We start from the raw sequence: 19644 nt of genomic DNA on the forward strand, positions 1-19644 counted from the left end.
AATTGCGTGGACCAGTGATTGTCTAATCTTTTTCGCCCCTCATGAGTTTGCATCCCTGTAATATGCTGTAGCATTGCAAGAACAAATCTACAAATTATAAAAGAAGCACATTTTTTTGTTTTTCATTACCCACACAGCGTAGCCTACCTATGTGACTTGTTTGTTTGATTGTTTTTTGTTTGTTTTTTTGCATAGCCGAATTTCAAACATTACAAGTAAACACACTACTAAGATGGACAGAAAACATGGACAAGTTCTTGAAAAGGAAAAATATTGATGATGGTTAGCCTAGGTGGGATATTGGTGCCGTAAAAAGTGTGCCGTGGCAGAAAAAAGGTTGGGAAACACTGGATTAGTTCACCTACTGAGTCGGTCTTCGGGTATCAGTCTTTCGTTCATTTTTCATGTGACAGCCACATAGGTACCCATAGGATCTGTACAGGAAACAGAATTCATAAGGTAACCTCACGAATGGGTCTTCGGATCTGAGTCTTTCGTTCTTTTGTCAAGTGACCACCAATAGGCTCCACATAGAAGACAAACGATTCATTCGCTATAGACATTTACTGGTCTTTCATTATTTTTTCTCTTTACAGCTTAAAGTTAATTGTGTTGCAGTTGTTTGTATCGTGATCAAAAGTAACAGTGATGTAGTGTGACAATAAATTACATTTTTAAATCACAAGAATTGTCATGATTAATTATTTTCATGTATTTAATGCTGGAAGTGTTTACAAGATATTGTCTGCCAAGTGTAAAATTAAAGTAAAATGGTCTTAGATGACTATCAAATTCAAAGGGAAATTCTGTAAGCTATACTTGATTTGGGTCTACAGTTCACTGTAAGGACAAAGGACATAAATCATACAACAAGGGGATGCATCATGAGGAAAAAATTAATTTCAATTTATTCAAAATCGATTCAATTGTCAAGTAAATAATATGGTGTTTTCTAACAGCTTTTGTAATCTTTTGTATTTTTTGAAGAAAAGATAAAAGCTGTAAATTCATTATAAACAGTTTAGAACTGGGCTTGAATTTAAGGCATCTTGCTTTATGGATGTGATTTTCAACACTTTATTACCAGATTCAATGTTATGGGAAAAAAAAAACATCATTACAGAAATATTCTCAAGTTATAAACTGCAAGAAATAAAGATACTAATATATGAGACCAGAAATGCTTTGTGTTACTGCAAGGACAAAAATAACGAACCGCTTGTATTTAAGGAAGGTTGAGACAATGAAATAAATTCTGTTTCCAACACAGATCTTAAGCAGCTGTCATGTGAAAAATGAACAAAAGACTCAGATCCGAAGACCCATTCGTGAGGTGAAATAATCAATTCTGTTTCCTGTACAGATGCGGTCACATGAAAAATGAACGAAAGACTCGTACCCAAAGACCGACTAGGGAGGTGAACTAATAATTTCTGTTTCCTGTACAGATCCTATGGGTACCTATGCTGTCACGTGTCAGATGAACGAAAGACTCATACCCGAAGACTCGGGAGGTGAACTAATCAATTCTGTTTCCTGTACAGAGCCTGTATGCGGCTGTACCGTGTCAAATGAACAAAACACCAACACGGATTTTGCGCATACGTGGCTATGACAAAATGAACATATCACTCTATGAGAACACTTGTTCGTCTGAGTCACCTCACTGCTCACTTTACTGGTCGTGCAACAGAAGTGATATGGTAAAGTAGACGTTGATGTGTTGTTTTGGAGTCGTTCAGATGCAAATGTCTACCACAGTGTGACATCACAATGTGCAGGAAATAGAGAATGAGTCATTTTGGCAGCTTGGTTTCATTAAATGCTCTTTTTGGAGGCCTGGGTAGCTCAGTGAGTAAAGACGCTGGATACCATGGAGAATAGCGTGAAGCCTCCACACGCAGTAACGCGCTCAACAAGCCACGTGATAAGATGCTTGGATTGACGGACTCAGACACGGAGGCAACTGAGACTCGTCCTCCGCTACCCGGATTGAGGCGAGTCACTATGCCACCAGGAGGACTTAGAGCACATTGGGAATTGGGCATTCCAAATTGGGGAGAAAAAAAAAAATGCTCTTTTTACATTGAGGAATTTTTGAGTTCTGAAACTTACAGTTTGTTTTTTATAGTACAATGACCTCAAAAGATCAAGGAAATTTGATTCCTCATGTCATGACCCCTTTAATATTAAATGTCTTAAAAAGCAGCCTATAAAGCAAAAAAAAATAAAATAAATAAAAAAAAAATAGCACTTGTGAGGATGAAATTGTATACAAAACCAAATTTGAAAAGAAACTGTTGGTTAAGTGGTTTTGGAAGTTAAATACTTGGGTTAGGGGTTTACAAAAAAAACCCTAAACAGAAAAAGGTAATAAATTCTGTCATAATGTCTTAAATCAAATTTGGTACTTCATTAGAAAGGTTGAATAGTAAATAGTGATATAACTAAGGTTAGGAAGTTATCATATGATATAACACTAAAATTATGTTAATAATGGTTAAGTCTTGTGGCTATAGCATATGCTTTTAAATGGATGTGAATTTAATGGACTTGCTTTGCTGCATTCACATTGTAGCTAATGCCTTACTGTAACAGCCTTATATATATATATACACACACACACACACACACACACACACACACACACACAAACACACTGGCGGCCAAAAGTTTGGAATAATGTACAGATTTTGCTCTTATGGAAAGAAATTGGTACTTTTATACACCAAAGTGGCATTCAACTGATCACAATGTATAGTCAGGACATTAATAACGTGAAAAATGACTATTACAATTTGAAAAAATTTTTCAGAACTTAAACTACTTCAAAGAGTTCTCATCAAAAAAATCCTCCACGTGACAGCTTTGCAGATCCTTGGCATTCTAGCTGTCAGTTTGTCCAGATACTCAGGTTACATTTCATCCCACGCTTCCTGTAGCGCTTGCCATAGATGTGGCTGTCTTGTCACTTCTCACACACCTTACAGTCTAGCTGATCCCACAAAATCTCAATGGGGTTAAGATCCATAACACTCTTTTCCAATTATCTGTTGTCCAATGTCTGTGTTTCAATGTCTGCCAACTCTAACCTTTTCTTTTTGTTTTTCTGTTTCAAAAGTGGCTTTTTCTTTGCCATTCTTCCCATTAGGCCTGCACCCCTGAGTCTTCTCTTTACTGTTGTACATGAAACTGGGGTTGAGCGAGTAGAATTCAATGAAGCTGTCAGCTGAGGACATGCGAGGCATCTATTTCTCAAACTAGAGACTCTGATGTATTTATCCTCTTGTTTAGTTGTACATCTGGGCCTTCCACATCTCTTTCTGTCCTTGTTAGAGCCAGTTGTCCTTTGTCTTTGAAGACTGTAGTGTACACCTTTGTATGAAATCTTCAGTTTTTTGGCAATTTCAAGCATTTTATAGCCTTCATTCCTCAAAATAATGATTGACTGACGAGTTTCTAGAGAAAACTGTTTCTTTTTTGCCATTTTTGACCTAATATTGACCTTAAAACATGCCAGTCTATTGCATACTGTGGCAACTCAAAAACAAACACAAAGACAATGTTAAGCTTCATTTAACGAACCAAATAGCTTTCAGCTGTGTTTTTCAAGGATAAGGTGTTGGAGTGATGGCTGCTGGAAATGGGGCCTGTCTAGATTTGATCAAAAATGACTTTTTTCAAATAGTGATGGTGCTGTTTTTTTACATCAGTAATGTCCTGACTATACTTTGTAGTTGAATGCCACTTTGGTGAATTAAAGTACCAATTTCCTTCCGAAACAGCTAAATCTGTACATTATTGCAAACTTTTGGCCACCAGTGTATGTATGTGTGTGTGTGTGTGTGTGTGTGTGTGTGTGTGATATATATATATATATATATATATATATATATATATATATATATATATATATATATATGAGAAACGAGTCAAAATGACTGTTTAAATGGTAATCAACATCGTACCACAAATTTTGTCAGATTAGCGTAACTTGTATTGAACGTCAGTTGTGTCTTCGTGAATTAACTGAGTGTTCACTTATGACATTAGTAATGACGAAGTTGTATTGACTTGTAGTTTTTCGTTGACAGATTTTGACACCGCCGCGCGATATTTACAACATTACTGAGGGGGATTTTACAGCGTAACGTCTGGCAACCTCAAGCAGACAATAGATGCACTACATCCGCGAATGATACAGGAGAGCAGGTACATTGGACTTTTTAAAAGCTTATTTTATTTGTGGATGCTCAGATTGTTTCTTTATTCATAAATTAAAATGTCATTTATGAATCGGACCGCTCGTCGTGCTCAGGAACTGAATATTTCTGCTTAATTTACAGCCTTTTTTACTAAGTTAATTAGTAGGCTAGCAGCCCGGCTAACAGAGTGTATGGATAATATTCAGAGAGACGAGTCATATAAAGTTTATCGAAATGCATATCCACAATAATTACATCTACCCTGCTCATATTCTCAGCTTGTTCTCTTCAGCCTTTTAGGCAATATTGCTGGCAATATGTGTATGATGTAAAATATCAGCAAGAGTGCACAAATCAGAACACATGACTGCACGCAACAGACTGATGATCTGGCAATCCGTTTAAATCCAGGAAAAATCACTGGGGGGAAAAGTATTTTTGTAATATGGCGGCGTTATACTCAATTATGTTAGCCAGCAGGGTTGTTCATGTGTATAATGCTGATAACAGATCTGAAGATGACTAGGTTTAATGTTTGGTTTCCAGGAGTGCTTCCAGTCACAAACAAGAAACATGTTTGGGCATGAACTGAGCTCGATTATCTTCTTCTAAAGGGTTTGGCAAAAGGTTCAGCTCGAGGATATGATGTTTTTGAACTTCTCCACCATACTACTAAGTCCTCAGGACACTACATCAACTTTAGTCCTCCTAGCAGATGTCCTATGACACTTGTTTTCATGTCCTGTCTGTCTCTCCAAACAGGACAGGTGTCCATTTTCTTACTTGATTCTCACCAGAACAGTCCTGGGCAGCCCTGAAAGCACTTCTGTAGTCTAGGGGAGAATGTTACCTGCCAGAACCCTTTGGGTGTAGTCTTATCAGAATAGAGCACAGGGGATGGGCAGTAATTAAGAGAGTCTCATGTAGCCCACAACTGAAACTAATGACACAGTGCAGCTTTGCCACTGTCTGCTGTTGACGACAGACGACAATCTGATTTTGTCGTATGCGTATGATTTTGAAGTTTCATCTTTATAACTTTTTATTTAACTTTATCCGTACTGATTTATATTTGATTTGGGCATCAAATGAAACATAGGCTACTTCTTGAGGAATAAGGTATGTCTACTTGCAATATGTGTGATGTTCAAGGGTCTTGTAGTAGTTACAGTTATATGTACGTGCTGAAATCTAATTTATAAATTATTTAAAAATAATATTAAAAAAATATTGTTTTCTGATTATTAAATTATTTATAATGAGTTGGTTTTTATCATATCAACGTTTTATCCACCATCAGCTTTTCCGACGTAAAACTCGGACTGTTGTAGCTTTATGTGTGCATGTGCTGCTGATACATTTTCTAGTCCTACATAAGCTTTGTAAAGCATGATTATGTAACGCTAACTGATTCATGACCCTTGGAACTTTACACAACTGTTGGCTCTACCATACGGCAGTAGACAATATAGATGGAAGCAAACACTGCGCAGCAGACTATTTGTGGAAAATGTTGTCATTTTGTCATTTCTTTAATTGGATATGTTTGTTTTTTTTATGCCATTATTATTGTACATCATCTGGTTGATCCTCAATTAAGGCTTTAAAAATGTCCTCTTCTTAGTATCTACATTCTGCTATCTTTTCAATGTCTCATTCTTATTTATTTAATCGTTTTATTATTTTATCTCTCTTTCTCCAGGGATTGCAGAGATATGCCATATAAGCCAGTTCCGCAAAACTATGTTTTCTGTCAGAATGCCAATATCTTTTTCCCAGCTAATAATTTGTGTTTTGACATTTTTCCATTGCCTTGATCTTTCTGAATGTCAGTTGTTAATGCCAAGACTTTTCTCTCATTCTGTCTCTCATTTGCTCTTTCTTTCTCTCTCTCTTGCTGTCATCTAGATTAATAAGTAATTCCATGGAGACGCACAGAGGAACATACACCTGTTCTGCTCTCCATGACCTCCCCCTTTTCCCTTTTTCCCTTCGAGAAAACATGGCTTGTGAGTTGCACCAACAAAGCTCTATATGGATTTTTGTTCATTACAAAGGTTGGTAGACCTCCCGCTGAAATATATGGAACAACATGACCTCTCTTTTGACTACTGGTTAGTGTCTTATAACCAAAAACCTGCCGTGGATTAAGAGCGATCGGATTGGAGGTTTTAAGGAGAGTCGGTAAGTTCCACAGGAGCTGTTTTTGGATCAAGAACCCACACCAGCGTCGTATATGCAGGCCAGTATGGCACCTAAGAACGCTGTGTCAGAGTCTGTTACAGTGCTGGACATGGCAGTCATACCTGAGAAGAAAAGAGAAGTAGAGATGCCAGACGAATCAGCCAGTGAGAATTCTTTAGACCACATCCCTAAGCGGTTATGGGTCATGCACGGTGCTGTCATGTTTGGGAGAGAGTTCTGCTACGCCATGGAAACTGCATTGGTCACACCAGTGCTGCTGCAGTTAGGTTAGTCGTCAACCGTCATCATCCAGACAAACTGTTTGAAAACCCTAGATAACAGCCCCAGTGTTTTTTTGTTTTTTTATCTGTCTGCTGGCATATGATTTTAAAAAATGCTCTCAGAACATTTAAAAGGATAGGTCACCCAAAAGGGAAAACCTTGGGTGACCTATCCCATTTAAAAGGATAGGTCACCCAAAAGGGAAAATTCTGTCAAGCATAAATCGAGATAAATTGGTCTAGGTCTAGATAAAATATTTTAAAAGCTGATGCATTCAAAACATGCCACCACAACAGTCTCTTTTATTAGTTTATGGAAAAGAGCTCTTTGCACTCATTTTCACTTTGAGTTTCTTCATTCTGCACTTTGTATAGATAAAGGGTTCATAGATGATCAAACGTTTTTTACTTCATTCTAGGCTTAAGGCCTCTTTTTATAATCATTGAACAGGGACATTCCATTTGGTAAGGACTCCCTATTGTGCTAATGCCAGCCCTATATATTGTAGTAAGATGGGGGGATGTTTGTGTCCACAGTAGCATGCAACAACAGATGAGGTAGGTCAGTTTGCATGGAATTTGGTGAATGTGTGAGTGTGCTCATTTATTTTTCTCTCCGTTTTTCCATCCATTTTGAACTAGATCAGTGTTAGTCACTCAGAAAACTGCAGGGTTAATATAACAAAAGGTTTGGATTGCTCTGAAGGCACTTTCTCAGGCCAAAAGCAGTTTTAGTGTATTTAATGGCTGAAAAAATATCTTGAATATCATTCAATAAACTCTATAAGGCCATTTACCCAAAAATGGGTACAGAAACTGATTTAGAATATCATCATAGCCTAAATCACTCTGTTAATGATGATTGTCCTTTTAAAAATCCTTTATTGTGCAGGTTCAATCAAAATATATGCTGTCCTTAAAATTTTAGGTAGACTACTTCATAAAAATTAACTAAATACATCAGACTGTAGTTTTATAGAAAATCAGCCAATGTTTTTAGAGTAAAAGGGATATCATCCTGTCCTGTGATACATTAAATGCAGTGTGAATTTAGAAAACAGTCTCCACAAGTTGTCTTTTGAGGGTTGTAACAATGAATGTTATTGCTATAATAAAGACAGACTTATTACTTCATACTGCACCAAAACCTGATCTGCAGAGGTTATGCTAAAGGATTTTGTGCAAAGCTCAGATATGGGATGCAATTGTAGTCAGTTAGAGGATTTTTAGTCTTTAAATCTGCTTTCTCTCTCTCTCTCTCTCTCTCTCTCTCTCTCTCTCTCTCTCTCAGAGGAAAGGTTTATGATTTGGTAATTTGGCATGTGACATGTCTGTTGTCTGCACTTTCTGTTCTCACATTCTCAGTCAACATCCTGCTACATGTATGACCTTTAGTGCTTTTGTACACTTTTGGACCAAAAAATCTCTTCATAAAGAAAAGAGAAGTTTAACCAACATTTAAGTTTCACTTGAGTAATCAAGTGTTTGGGTTTTGTATGTCATCATTCCTGGCACGAGTTCTGAAGACCAGACTAGACAATGTTCGACTCAAGCAGTTTTTAAGATACAAAATTCCCTCAGCTGTAACTGTTTAAACAATGGAGAAACCAACTTCCAACTAGTTCCAACCATTTCAGATGTTTTAATGTGGGAAGCAATGTTCACGTGGACTCATTATTTACTCTGAGTCATCATATTTGATAATAATTTAGTTGCCAGAGACAAAGTGATGGCTTCATCACTGCAAGACATTTTTTAGATCTCCAGTGTGAAAGGTTTATAGTGCTGTAAATGGCAGGTTAATGAACTGCAGACTGAACTCCCTCCTTACTGACAAGAGAATTGCTGTTGTTGAAATATTGGGACATTTCAACAAAGCATTTTAGATTGTAATTGTATTTTTTTTTTATTTATTTTTTTTTAACTTCTGGTGACTATTAAATGATGGCGTCTTGGTCTGCCAGATATCACATTTATAAACTGTACCACTGTTGTATTTTGTTGACTACAAATACAGTGTTTTTGCATAACTTGTGTAATTCTTTTGGTTGGTGTTTGAATGAATAACATTGTAATCTTCAGTATGCAACCTTGATTGTCTTGGAATTGATCCCTGCCTGTTTCTACCTGAAGGTCTCCCAGAGCAGTACTACAGCTTAACCTGGTTCCTCAGCCCTATTTTGGGTTTAATTTTCACACCTCTGATTGGATCAGCAAGTGATCGTTGTACTTTGAAATGGGGACGGAGGAGACCCTTCATTTTGGCACTCTGTGTTGGAGTTTTAATAGGAGTGGCCTTATTTCTCAATGGATCTATTATGGGTAATTAAAAAAAAAAACTGTTTTGCCTTTTTATTTTGTCAGGCAAATGCAACTTATTATCCATGAACGTTTAAGCACAGATCTCTACAGAGTTGCATGCTAAAGTTATTAAATATGAGTCCCTAGATTTCATGTTTTATATGCAAATAAATATGTCTGATTAGCACTCTTCATTAATAAATGTGTGTAAATTAATTTTCCTGTAAACTAGGTCTTTCTCTGGGTGACATCCCCAGTAATCAACCTATTGGGATTGTGCTAACTGTGGTTGGTGTGGTGATTCTGGACTTCTGTGCTGATGCTTTGGAGGGACCAATCAGGGCTTACCTTCTGGATGTGGCTGATTTAGAGGAACAGGATGTGGCTCTAACTATCCATTCTTTCTCAGGAGGTACTTTGGAATAGAGGTGCTCTGTACTGAAAACCATCTCAACACATTGTTATCATTGTTTTTGAATTTTTTAACACTGATGTTTTTACAAGATAATTATTAGCTAGACATCAAGAAGCTATAGAAAGACTTAACCTTAAAAGGCTTCTATTTACATGAATGAAAACAGGATAAGTGATGATATTTGACATACAGTGCCCTCCATAAGTACTAGAACATTAATTTACTTTTCATAATTTTGGCTCTGTACGCCACCACAATGTATTTGAAATGAAACAGTGAATATGTGATTGAAGGAGACTGTCAGCTTTCATTTGGAACACGTTTTATACACAGACCCCCCATTTTCAGGTGCTCAAAAGTTATGGGACAAACTAACAAAATCATAAATAAATTATCATTCTTAATACTTGGTTGAAAATCCTTTGCAGTGAATGACTGTTTGAAGTCTTGAACCCATAGACATCACAAATTCTGGGTTTCCTCCCTAGTGATGCTTTTCCAGGCCTTTACTACAGCTGTCTTAAGGTGCTGCTTTTTGTGGGTCTTTCTGCTTTCATTCTTTTTCTTTAGCATGTGAAAATGCATGTTCAGTTGGGTTGAGGTCAGGCGACTGAATCAGCCATTAAAGAATATTCCACTTTGCTTGAAAAGCTCTTTGGTTGCTTTAACAGTATGTTTTGGGTCACTATCCATCAGTACTGTGAATCACCATCCTCTCAGTTTTGTAGCATTTGGTAGAATCTGAGCATATAGTATTGCCCTAAACATTTCAGAATTCATCCTGCTGCTTCTGACAGCAGTCATATCATCAACAAATACTAGGACCCCGTTCCATTGACAGCCATACATGCCCATGTCATAACATTTACTCCACAATGTTTCACAGGTGATGTGGTATGCTTCAATCATGAGTCGTTCTTTCCCTTCTCCATACTCTTCTCTTCCCATGATTCTGGTGTTCCAGAACATGGCATGCTTTTTTATATGCTTTCTGGCTGTCTAACAGCCCACACCTGACCATGAAACTGCTTGTCAGTCCATTGTCCCATTACTTTTGAGCACCTGAAAATGAGGGGTGTGTGTATAAAATGTGCTGTAATTCCTAAACTGTTCACCAAGTTTGGATGTAAATCCCTTCAAAGGAAATCTGACAGATTGAATTGTGGGGGCGTACAGAGCCAAAATGATGAAAATTATTTCACTCTTGAAAGTTGGGTTGCATATTCTTTTTTGGAAATTCAAACAACTAGTGTAGTTTTACGTGACATACATTCTTTCCTGTCTTTTAGGACTGGGAGGTGCTTTGGGTTACATGCTTGGAGGGCTGGACTGGACCAATACCTTCCTGGGTCAAGCCTTTAAGGCCCAAGAGCAGGTGCTCTTTTTCTTTGCAGCCATCATCTTTATAATTTCTGCAACGCTTCACCTCTTCAGCATCAAGGAGCATCTATATAACCCCAACCAGCAGAGGGTACTGAAGGATGAGGATGCAGATAGGTCACCTCCTGTTCAGTCCTGTGGAAGCTTTCCATCCACTCGCCTCGTGCCTCAACTAGAATTTATTCCTGAAGAGGAGCCATTTACGGCCAATGAAGATGATCACTGTGAACGGGAAGCTCTAGAAGACTTTCTAAACATTGAATTGGTGCGGAGTAAAAGTGACTCGGTACTAGCCATGCCTGATGCTACCATACAGCTTGACGCAGACTTGGACTTGGAACGTGATGGCCAGTATCTATGTGACATTGAACCAACCTTATTCCAGGACTTTCATGCTCTCCAACAGAATGGAATGCCATTGGATTGCCAATACAGCAACAATGGCCAGCTTGGTCATTGCACTGACCACCACTCACAGAAGTCTGATAGCAATGGGGAAAATGTCTCTCGAGCTGCCAAAGCTGTAAACAGGAGCTTTGCTGGTCAAGGAACACCAACAACTGGTGCCGCAAATGCCACTGGTCAGTCTGGCAAAGCCAACTTGCGTCAACCTAGTGCCACAGTGCGTTGCCGCCACCCTACCTTCTACCGCCAGCCCTCTTTCACTTTCTCTTATCATGGACGTGTGGGCTTTCAATGGCGCCGTCGCTATGCCAACATGGCTGGGCCAATCAAATCGTCACAAAGCCTGAATGACATAGACAAAATAACTAGACGGCATGAGCAACAGAAGCTGCAGCCGAGTCGCATTGCTGCATCCAGCAGGAATGAAGAGGATGAAGAAAGTGAGGATGGGGAAGGTGGTACGACGGTCACATTGCTATGGTTGTCCATGCTAAAGATGCCTCCTCAGCTCTGGCGTCTGTGTGTATGTCACCTACTTACCTGGTTCTCCATGATTGCACAGGCTGTGTTCTACACTGACTTCATGGGCCAGGTTATCTTTGAAGGAGACCCAACTGTAAGAAGAGTTTTTCTTTATCCTGTGTTATCTTGCAAATAAAACATTTAATAAAAAGTTAACAATGTTACACTTGTGTAGCTAGGGGTGGGTGATATAGGGGTTAAATCGATATACCGGTTAGAAATGTGTCAACTGGCAGAAATTTGACTAATCACAGTTAGCCATTATTAGTTGCTTTTGCAATATTTTGCATTAAAATGTTTCTTTTTCTCATGGTTTTGGATTAGAGAGCACGCTCTCTCTCTCTCTCTCTCTCTCTCACACACACACACACAGCATATGGGCAGAGAGAGAGTGAAGACACAAAGATAGTAAAAATGAAAACTGATGCTCTAGTTCTAATTAATGCATTTATTAATGCCTAATAAAAAAAAATTTTTTGTTTTATGTCAAAATGATGGACAGCTTTTTGGAATTATCCATCAATGTTTTAAAAATACATTAAATAACAAAACATTTCCTGGTAATGCAACCTGCTTCCAGTCACTTCACATTCCGAGCAAAAATGAGAAAGAGTTTGTTAATAAAAAGCTGCCTTCTCCGTGGTATGGATCTAACCCTCCGGTAGGCCCCGCTCTGCTTAGTTACTACTGCTAACGGGGTCAAGCTTTCTTACTGGCTTTTCTACTGCAAACACAGAGAGAAGTGACTGCACTGAGTAAATTACCTCAGGGATTATTCAGTTACAACTTTGTCAACAGTGCATTTATATCTAGTATAAAGTGGCCAAAAAGTTTTCCAGTATCCAATGGAAGGCTAAATCAAAAACATCTGCATGATGGAGGGGTTTTCTCCAGAATAAAAGCAAATGCTTATATGTTTGATTTGTTTTTAATAATTCGTTTTTTTATTGATAAAGTTGTTTTATTGCAATGGACATGACAGGTCTACCATTACTTTGACAATGTTTTAAATCAAAAAGGAATTTTCAGGATTATTTCTGAAGTTGATCTCTCTCATCAACAAGGCATTTCTGTCCGCATGAATAAGTAGGTGTGTACAGGTGTTCCTAATAAAGTGCTCAGTGAGTATATATCGTTATCGACCAGAAATTTCAAGAATGTCTCTGTATACATTTTTGCTTATATCGCCTACCCCTACGCACAGCTGTGATATTCATTACAGCATGATTGTGTCATTGCTTTTATAAAAATGTTCTATAAACAAGACCTTTTATATCGAGTAACTTACATTTTAGACACAATATGGCCAGTTATTTTGTTTCATTTTGCTATGCTAACAAAATTAACTCGCTTAAAGTATCAGGTCAATTTGGTGTTAGTTTTATTCTCTATTTCATACCAATGTACTTTTATATTAAAAAGTGATAGTATGATTAAGGCTGTATTTCACAGTAACTACTACTGAAGTATTCGGTCTTGTTTTTCCAAAACCAGGCTGCTGCTAACTCCACCACTCTGCAGAACTACAGTAAAGGTGTTCAGATGGGCTGTTGGGGGCTTGTGATCTATGCAGCTACAACTGCCCTCTGCTCAGGTGAGTGTAACCTTCATGTGTTGTAATTTGATTAGTAATTGGCTTATGTTGAGGACTACGCTTTTGCTTTTCGTGGTAGAGAGAGAGTTTAGTTGGACACTCGCATGACGTATTATAAGCAGAGTGTAATAGTCCTTATATGTAGGCTGTTATAAATCGTTGTTGTGAATCTGTAATTCCCTTGATGAAGTGTAAAATAGGCTGCTGGGTATCTTAGCTTATTTCCTTACAGTTTAAGATCAAAAATGTTTTCACTTTTTCAGTGAGAGAGGGTACCTTCTCAAAAATAGTAGGCCATACTCACTGAGCACTTTATTAGGAACACAATGGTCCTAATAAAGTTTCTGACGTGGTCTTCTGCTGTTGTAGCCCATCCGCATCAAGGTTCAACGTGTTGTGCATTCTGAGATGCTATTCTGCTCACTACAATTGTACAGAGTGGTTATCGGAGTTACTGTAGTCTAGGGGTGGGCGATATGACCAAAATCTTACATCACGACGAGTAATTTTCTATCATGATAACGGCATATATCACTATATAGTAAAAGTTTTCTGGAAAATCAATAAGAATTTGTTTATATATTAACCCTATTATAATGCCTATTTTTGGAACTCCAGTAAGTGAATTAAATCTACTTCCTCTTTATTTGGAACAAGACAAACAATGTCTAAGTAAATAAATAAAAATCTACTTGTTTTCAAACATCAACATAATCAAAATGCATAACAGTATGCCACATTTCAGTTTAAAATGCTGTTGACCAATGTTATTATTATTTGGCCTATTAAAAACTTTGCTCATGAAACTTAAGATCAATGCGACAAAGAAAATTAAACATAAGTTAAAAAAAAATATCCAACGAAAATAAATATGAAACAAATATCACTTCTTGCAAAATAAATAAATGACCGAATTAATGCAGAGTTCATCTTTTGGTATTCATAATATTATTTTGCTTGCTTCATTTTGAGGTGGTAAAACAGATTGCTTGTATTACGAGTGATTATCACAGTGTGAATTCCAATTTGCAAATCAAATTTTTTTGCTCTGTACACCATGTCGCACCTGTTTTAATAACAAGCTCCTCTTCAATTTCTTGACCTGTTTGGGAGTTATCCCATTCTGTGGAGATTTCTTTCTCCATTAGGGGTTTTCCTGGGTCAAAAATTATCGAGTAGCACGTGTGATCCCACTCTGAGCTCTCCAGTCTCTGGAGCACAAATATCGGAAAGCCTGCTGGATTTGCGCGCACTTCAGGGCTCCAGAGACAGCGCGTGCCACAATCACGTGAAACATTCGCATGTCAGATGAGAAGAATATTTTGTGCTTTTAAAGCACCAAACACTTGATGAATGTCATTAAATTTGCTTGGGCAGCCGCAGAAAAAAATTTCAATGCTGGAAAAACCCTGTCCATGTTTCTTCAGTTCTCTCAGTCTCATGTTAATCCTGCCCACTGAGAGATAAGCCCACACTGGGTACATGGATATTTACATATTGCGATATACACGATATAGTAAAATCTCTATCAGCTGACACTTAATATCTTTGCCACAATATACATACTGCAATTGTAAAGTTAGAAATTTTACCACCAAACCATTCTGGTTATGATAATGTATGCATGTCTTTGTTAGTGACAATTCATAGTACTATTCAGACTAAATAATCAGAATCCTGTTTTACAGATGTGCTTCAGAGGATTCTCAACAACTATGACCTAAGCATAAAAATAATCTACATGTTGGGGACTCTAGGCTTCACTGTGGGCACAGCCATCATGGCCATCTTTCCAAATGTATATGTTGCTATGGTGATGATAAGCACCATGGGAGTCATCTCTCTGAGTATTTCATACTGCCCTTATACTCTGCTTGGACAGTACCATGAAAACAAAGAGGTCTGTATAATTTTGAAAACTCACGTTACCAAATAAATTATAAATTCTATATTGATGCCGGAGTCAAAATTCAGGAAAACACCCTATTAGGCCCCAGTAAGGAAGCATTTGAAAAAAATATCCTAAATCTTAGTATTAAACATAACTCGTGTAATTCGTCCTGCATTTTTTGTGTAACGGACATGAATGATATCTCAAATCGTGCAGTTTGTTGGGGAGAGGTGTGCTATTACTTTTCCAAGCAAAATGTACTTACAATCTTCACCTGGGGGTCAATAAAATGGGCGGGGGGGAAATCAGTCACAATTCACTTTCATTTTATGGAAAAAGATGCATTGAAAGTGAAGAGTGTTTTTCTCACAATAACAGCATTCTTAATGAATGTCTTTTCATCTCTCTTTTACATGTCATAGTATATTCATCACAGCCCTGGCAACTCACAGCGAGGCTTTGGCATTGACTGCGCCATCCTATCATGTCAGGCGTACATCGCTCAGATCTTTGTGGCATCTGCGCTCGGCGCAGTCATAAATGCGGTCAGAACAGTGAGGGTGGTCCCAATGGTGGCTTCAGGAGGCTCCTTTCTCGCTTTCCTTGCTGCTGCTTTCCTTGTCATCTACCCTGACACTCCTGAAGATGAAGATGACAGTGATGATGAAGACGAGCAAGGCCCCAGCTCCATAAAGTCAGATGCAGCATCCAATAACAGTATAGAGAGAATCAGTGTTCTTAAGTCAATGCCGAGGAACAGTGCTGGCAAGCCAGAGGCTGAATCCTCAGTTTGAGTGTTTAACCTGGAAAAACTTGACTTTTAAAAGTACAGATCTAAGAATGCACTAACTGTAAGTGCACAAGGGTAAGACAAAGGCTGCATTTGCTGCTAATGTGTGCTGATATTGTTGGCCTGCTGATAGATAGATAGTTTAAGAGACACTCTTTCACATATGCTGAATGTAATTCTGTAGTGACAGTACAGAGACAAAAATATTTGAGTCAAATGTATGATTTTCTGAGATTGCTTCTCAAGACATTTATTGTTTGTAACCAGCATTAACATTTTCTAGATGAGAGTACACATTTCACTTTTTAAGAAGTGTTTACCAGTTTTATGTCACTACAATGAGAATATTTTCCTTTCATACATTTTTTATTTTTTTCACATTTTTACCATTTCAAAGTCAACGTATACATGCCAGATTTATGTTCGTTCTATGGCAACCCAGTTCATGTTTTCTTTGTAGGCTGATATTGTACTCCGTTAAAATATTCTGTTATTATTGCTATCATTGTTGTATTTCATAAGTCTCATTTCATAAGAAACACTCAGGGGAAAGCTGAACCGCTGCTTCTGCTAAAAAAAAATTGTGCCTTTAATGATTCTCAAGTTTTTGTAAGACAGTTGTTTTGAGAGTCAAAGAAACTTTGATATTTTTGGGTATTCTTTTTAAAGGTACGATGAATATGGAGTGCTGCATCATTTGGTAAAGTGTTTTTGCAGCAGTGATTTGCAGCAAAAGTTTGTTTATCTGTCAAGTCAGCCTCACTCGGTCTTAAATGATGACACTCCAATAGTGGTAGTATTTTTCTCAGCCCAATGTATAATACTGTTCCAGGTGTAGTTTATGTACACAAGTTTTGACTCAATCTTTGAGCCCACTTCTTGTTCAAGAAGACAGGCCACATGTTTTTACTTAAGGTAGTTACAGATTCCACTGGCAGTGCCAGTTATACCCTCTTAGGTTCATAAATGTAGCATTGCAAAAAATACATTGCTGTATTAAATACATTGACATCTGTGATTTGCTTACAAAGGTCAGTTTTGTGTGTGTGTGTGTGTGAGAGAGAGAGAGAGAGAGAGCGCGACAGACAGAAGCAAGGCGGATGCTTTATATAATTTTTTGGCATATGTGGTACTGCTGTGACTTTTTTTTTTTTTTTTTTTTTTGTCAAGTGTTTGAACCAAGAGAATTTACACGGTACCAAATTTGTATTTAGATTTTGTGTACAATTTTAATAAAGAGAAAAGTTTTACTGACTTGAGTTTTTTTTTTTTTTTTTTAAACTGCGCCACAATATGAGTTATTTCACTAAAATCTATTTTATGTTTACTGACTACACGTAGCACACACTGGTGTTGTGTTGCCGCAAGGTAGCGCTAGATGGCGCAAGTACACTGCAAATAGTATGAACTTTTATTTATCATCTGGTGCGTTAAAAGATTTTAAACATCTATCTACAAAGGTGAATTCATCCTCATTTTGACTGCCATTGAGGAACCCCAGTGTATTCATCAATATAAAATGGTTACGATTTTACATTTTTAATAATAATGCTGTAAATATTCGTTATTTGGTGTGTTTGTGGCCATGTCTCCTTTTTTATGCCTCAGGTCAGGACTGACTTTATGAAACGTCATTTCCCGCCAGTAAAGTTAAGCCATTCTAATGTACGTCACCTCGCCTTGCGGGAAACGTTAGCAGCCTGCAACAAAAAGTAAAGTAAGATTTTCGTTGCTTTTGTTTTTACATTTTTAGCAATGTAAATGATATTTACATTTTAATATTCTTTAAAAAAAAAAAAAAAACAATTAAACGATAATTCTATTCTTCCATTTTCTCTATATTCTATTCAGTGAGATAAAAATTAGTCCAGCAAATATTGTGAATTTGCTCACAATAGCTAGTGCAGGAGCCAGATATTTGTGCAGCTAATCATTGGCAAAACAAGAACAAACGGAGTTGATGCTGTTCGTGATTGAGAGGGCTGACTCACAGCTGTATAGAACCAAATATAATCAGGATATTTGCAGGTTCAGTTTCACATTATCACTTTCACGAACCCTACAGAGCCTTAACAGATGAGACACGCCAGTTTTACACTTAAAGAATAGTGAATAAAAGCAAACTTTTCAGCGCATTTTCTTTGAACATTCCGTTTTCATAATCGATTGCTTTTGTTGCCTAATGTGCATACAGTATGTGCTGACAACATTTCTGTCACTACTGCGGTGATAATTTCTTACAGCTGTAGATTTGACCACACTCCATGCAATTAAGCAATTTTATATAAATACATTTGATTGAAAAAGACAATCAAATGCTCACCTAAACGGTGTGATCCATGTTTAGCAAAAGCAGTGTAACTAAACTATCGCCAGAAAAGCTTAAACGCAACTCCGGTATGGACAATTTATGACGGCTGAATGCTGTTGCATGCACCTTTGAGCGTTGTTAAACTCACCGCCGATTGCTTAGGCTCGCGCCTGTGAACGCTGAGTTTGCACTGAGAGCGCTCTGGTATTTCAGATGGCGAGACAGTTTGATCAGAAATCAGTCAGAGTGCCAGACAATGATGATTGGAGGGCAGGATTTGGCCCGCGGGCTGCCAGTTGACTAGCCCTACTCTAGAGACTGTTGTGCCTGAAAATCTCAGGAGAGCAGCAGTTCCAGAAATACTCAAACCAGCCTGCCTGGCACCAACAATCATGCTACAGTCGAAATCACTGAGATCACAATTTTTCCCCATTCTGATGAATGATGTGAAAATTAATTGAAGCTCCTGACCTGTATCGTCATGATTTTATACATTGCTTTGCTGCCACATGATTGGCTGATTATATAATTGCACGAATATGTAGGTGTGCAGGTGTACTTAATAAAGCAGTCCCTCCAGGATTTTGCGATCTTGCAATCACAAGAATTCTTGCAAATTCAACCAATCGGCAAAACATTTGCTTGAAAAGTTTGAAGCTGTCGCAACATATCTAAATATCTAAATGCACAGCTGCCGTTTGTATCATCTCCATAGTAACAGTGTAAGCGTCTCTGCCTCATCACCTCCACGTTATGCGTTCACTCAAAATCCTTGTCTAAACTTTAGCGGGACTGCAGACTGTACACATGCCACATACATCACAGCTAGCGTTTAACCTTCACCCTGAGTGCTGCGAATGAGACATAAAACCTGCGTTTTTACACAGAAACCCTAACATTCACTTAAAATCCCCATTAGTTGTGTAGTAAAATGTGATTAGAATTTGAAGTGCTTAATTCAGTAGGCTACGAATCTGAAAATGGCAATTTATGCTGAACATTTATATGCTGAAAATGTTTTTTACTGATATAAAAATGTCACTTATACATACAGGTGCATCTCAATAAATTAGAATGTCGTGGAAAAGTTCATTTATTTCAGTAATTCAACTCAAATTGTGAAACTCGTGTATTAAATAAATTCAATGCACACAGATTGAAGTAGTTTAAGTCTTTGGTTCTTTTAATTGTGATGATTTTGGCTCACATTTAACGAAAACCCACCAATTCACTATCTCAAAAAATTAGAATATGGTGACATGCCAATCAGCTAATCAACTCAAAACACCTGCAAAAGTTTCCTGAGTCTTCAAAATGGTCTCTCAGTTTGGTTCACTAGGCTACACAATCATGGGGAAGACTGCT

General features: G+C 37.7%; 1 protein-coding gene across 3 annotated transcripts; it reads left to right on the forward strand.

The window, feature by feature from the left end:
- Nucleotides 1–4063: 4063 nt before the first annotated feature.
- LOC127454510 (solute carrier family 45 member 4-like) lies at nt 4064–17205 on the forward strand. 3 transcript variants are annotated; one of them, XM_051721798.1, is made up of 8 exons: nt 4064–4212; nt 6114–6676; nt 8804–8992; nt 9204–9383; nt 10676–11787; nt 13188–13287; nt 14976–15187; nt 15601–17205. In XM_051721798.1, the coding sequence occupies exons 2-8, from the start codon at nt 6442–6444 to the stop codon at nt 15970–15972; spliced, it is 2400 nt and encodes a 799-aa protein (XP_051577758.1). In that variant the 5' UTR covers nt 4064–4212; nt 6114–6441; the 3' UTR covers nt 15973–17205. The 3 variants fall into 3 exon arrangements, with proteins under 3 accessions (XP_051577758.1, XP_051577757.1, XP_051577759.1); XM_051721797.1 differs by lacking the exon at nt 4064–4212 and adding an exon at nt 4533–5324; XM_051721799.1 differs by lacking the exon at nt 4064–4212 and having other exon boundaries at nt 5362–6676.
- Nucleotides 17206–19644: the final 2439 nt, after the last annotated feature.

This window comes from Myxocyprinus asiaticus, chromosome 16 (assembly GCF_019703515.2).
Source record: "Myxocyprinus asiaticus isolate MX2 ecotype Aquarium Trade chromosome 16, UBuf_Myxa_2, whole genome shotgun sequence".
NCBI lineage: Eukaryota > Metazoa > Chordata > Actinopteri > Cypriniformes > Catostomidae > Myxocyprinus > Myxocyprinus asiaticus.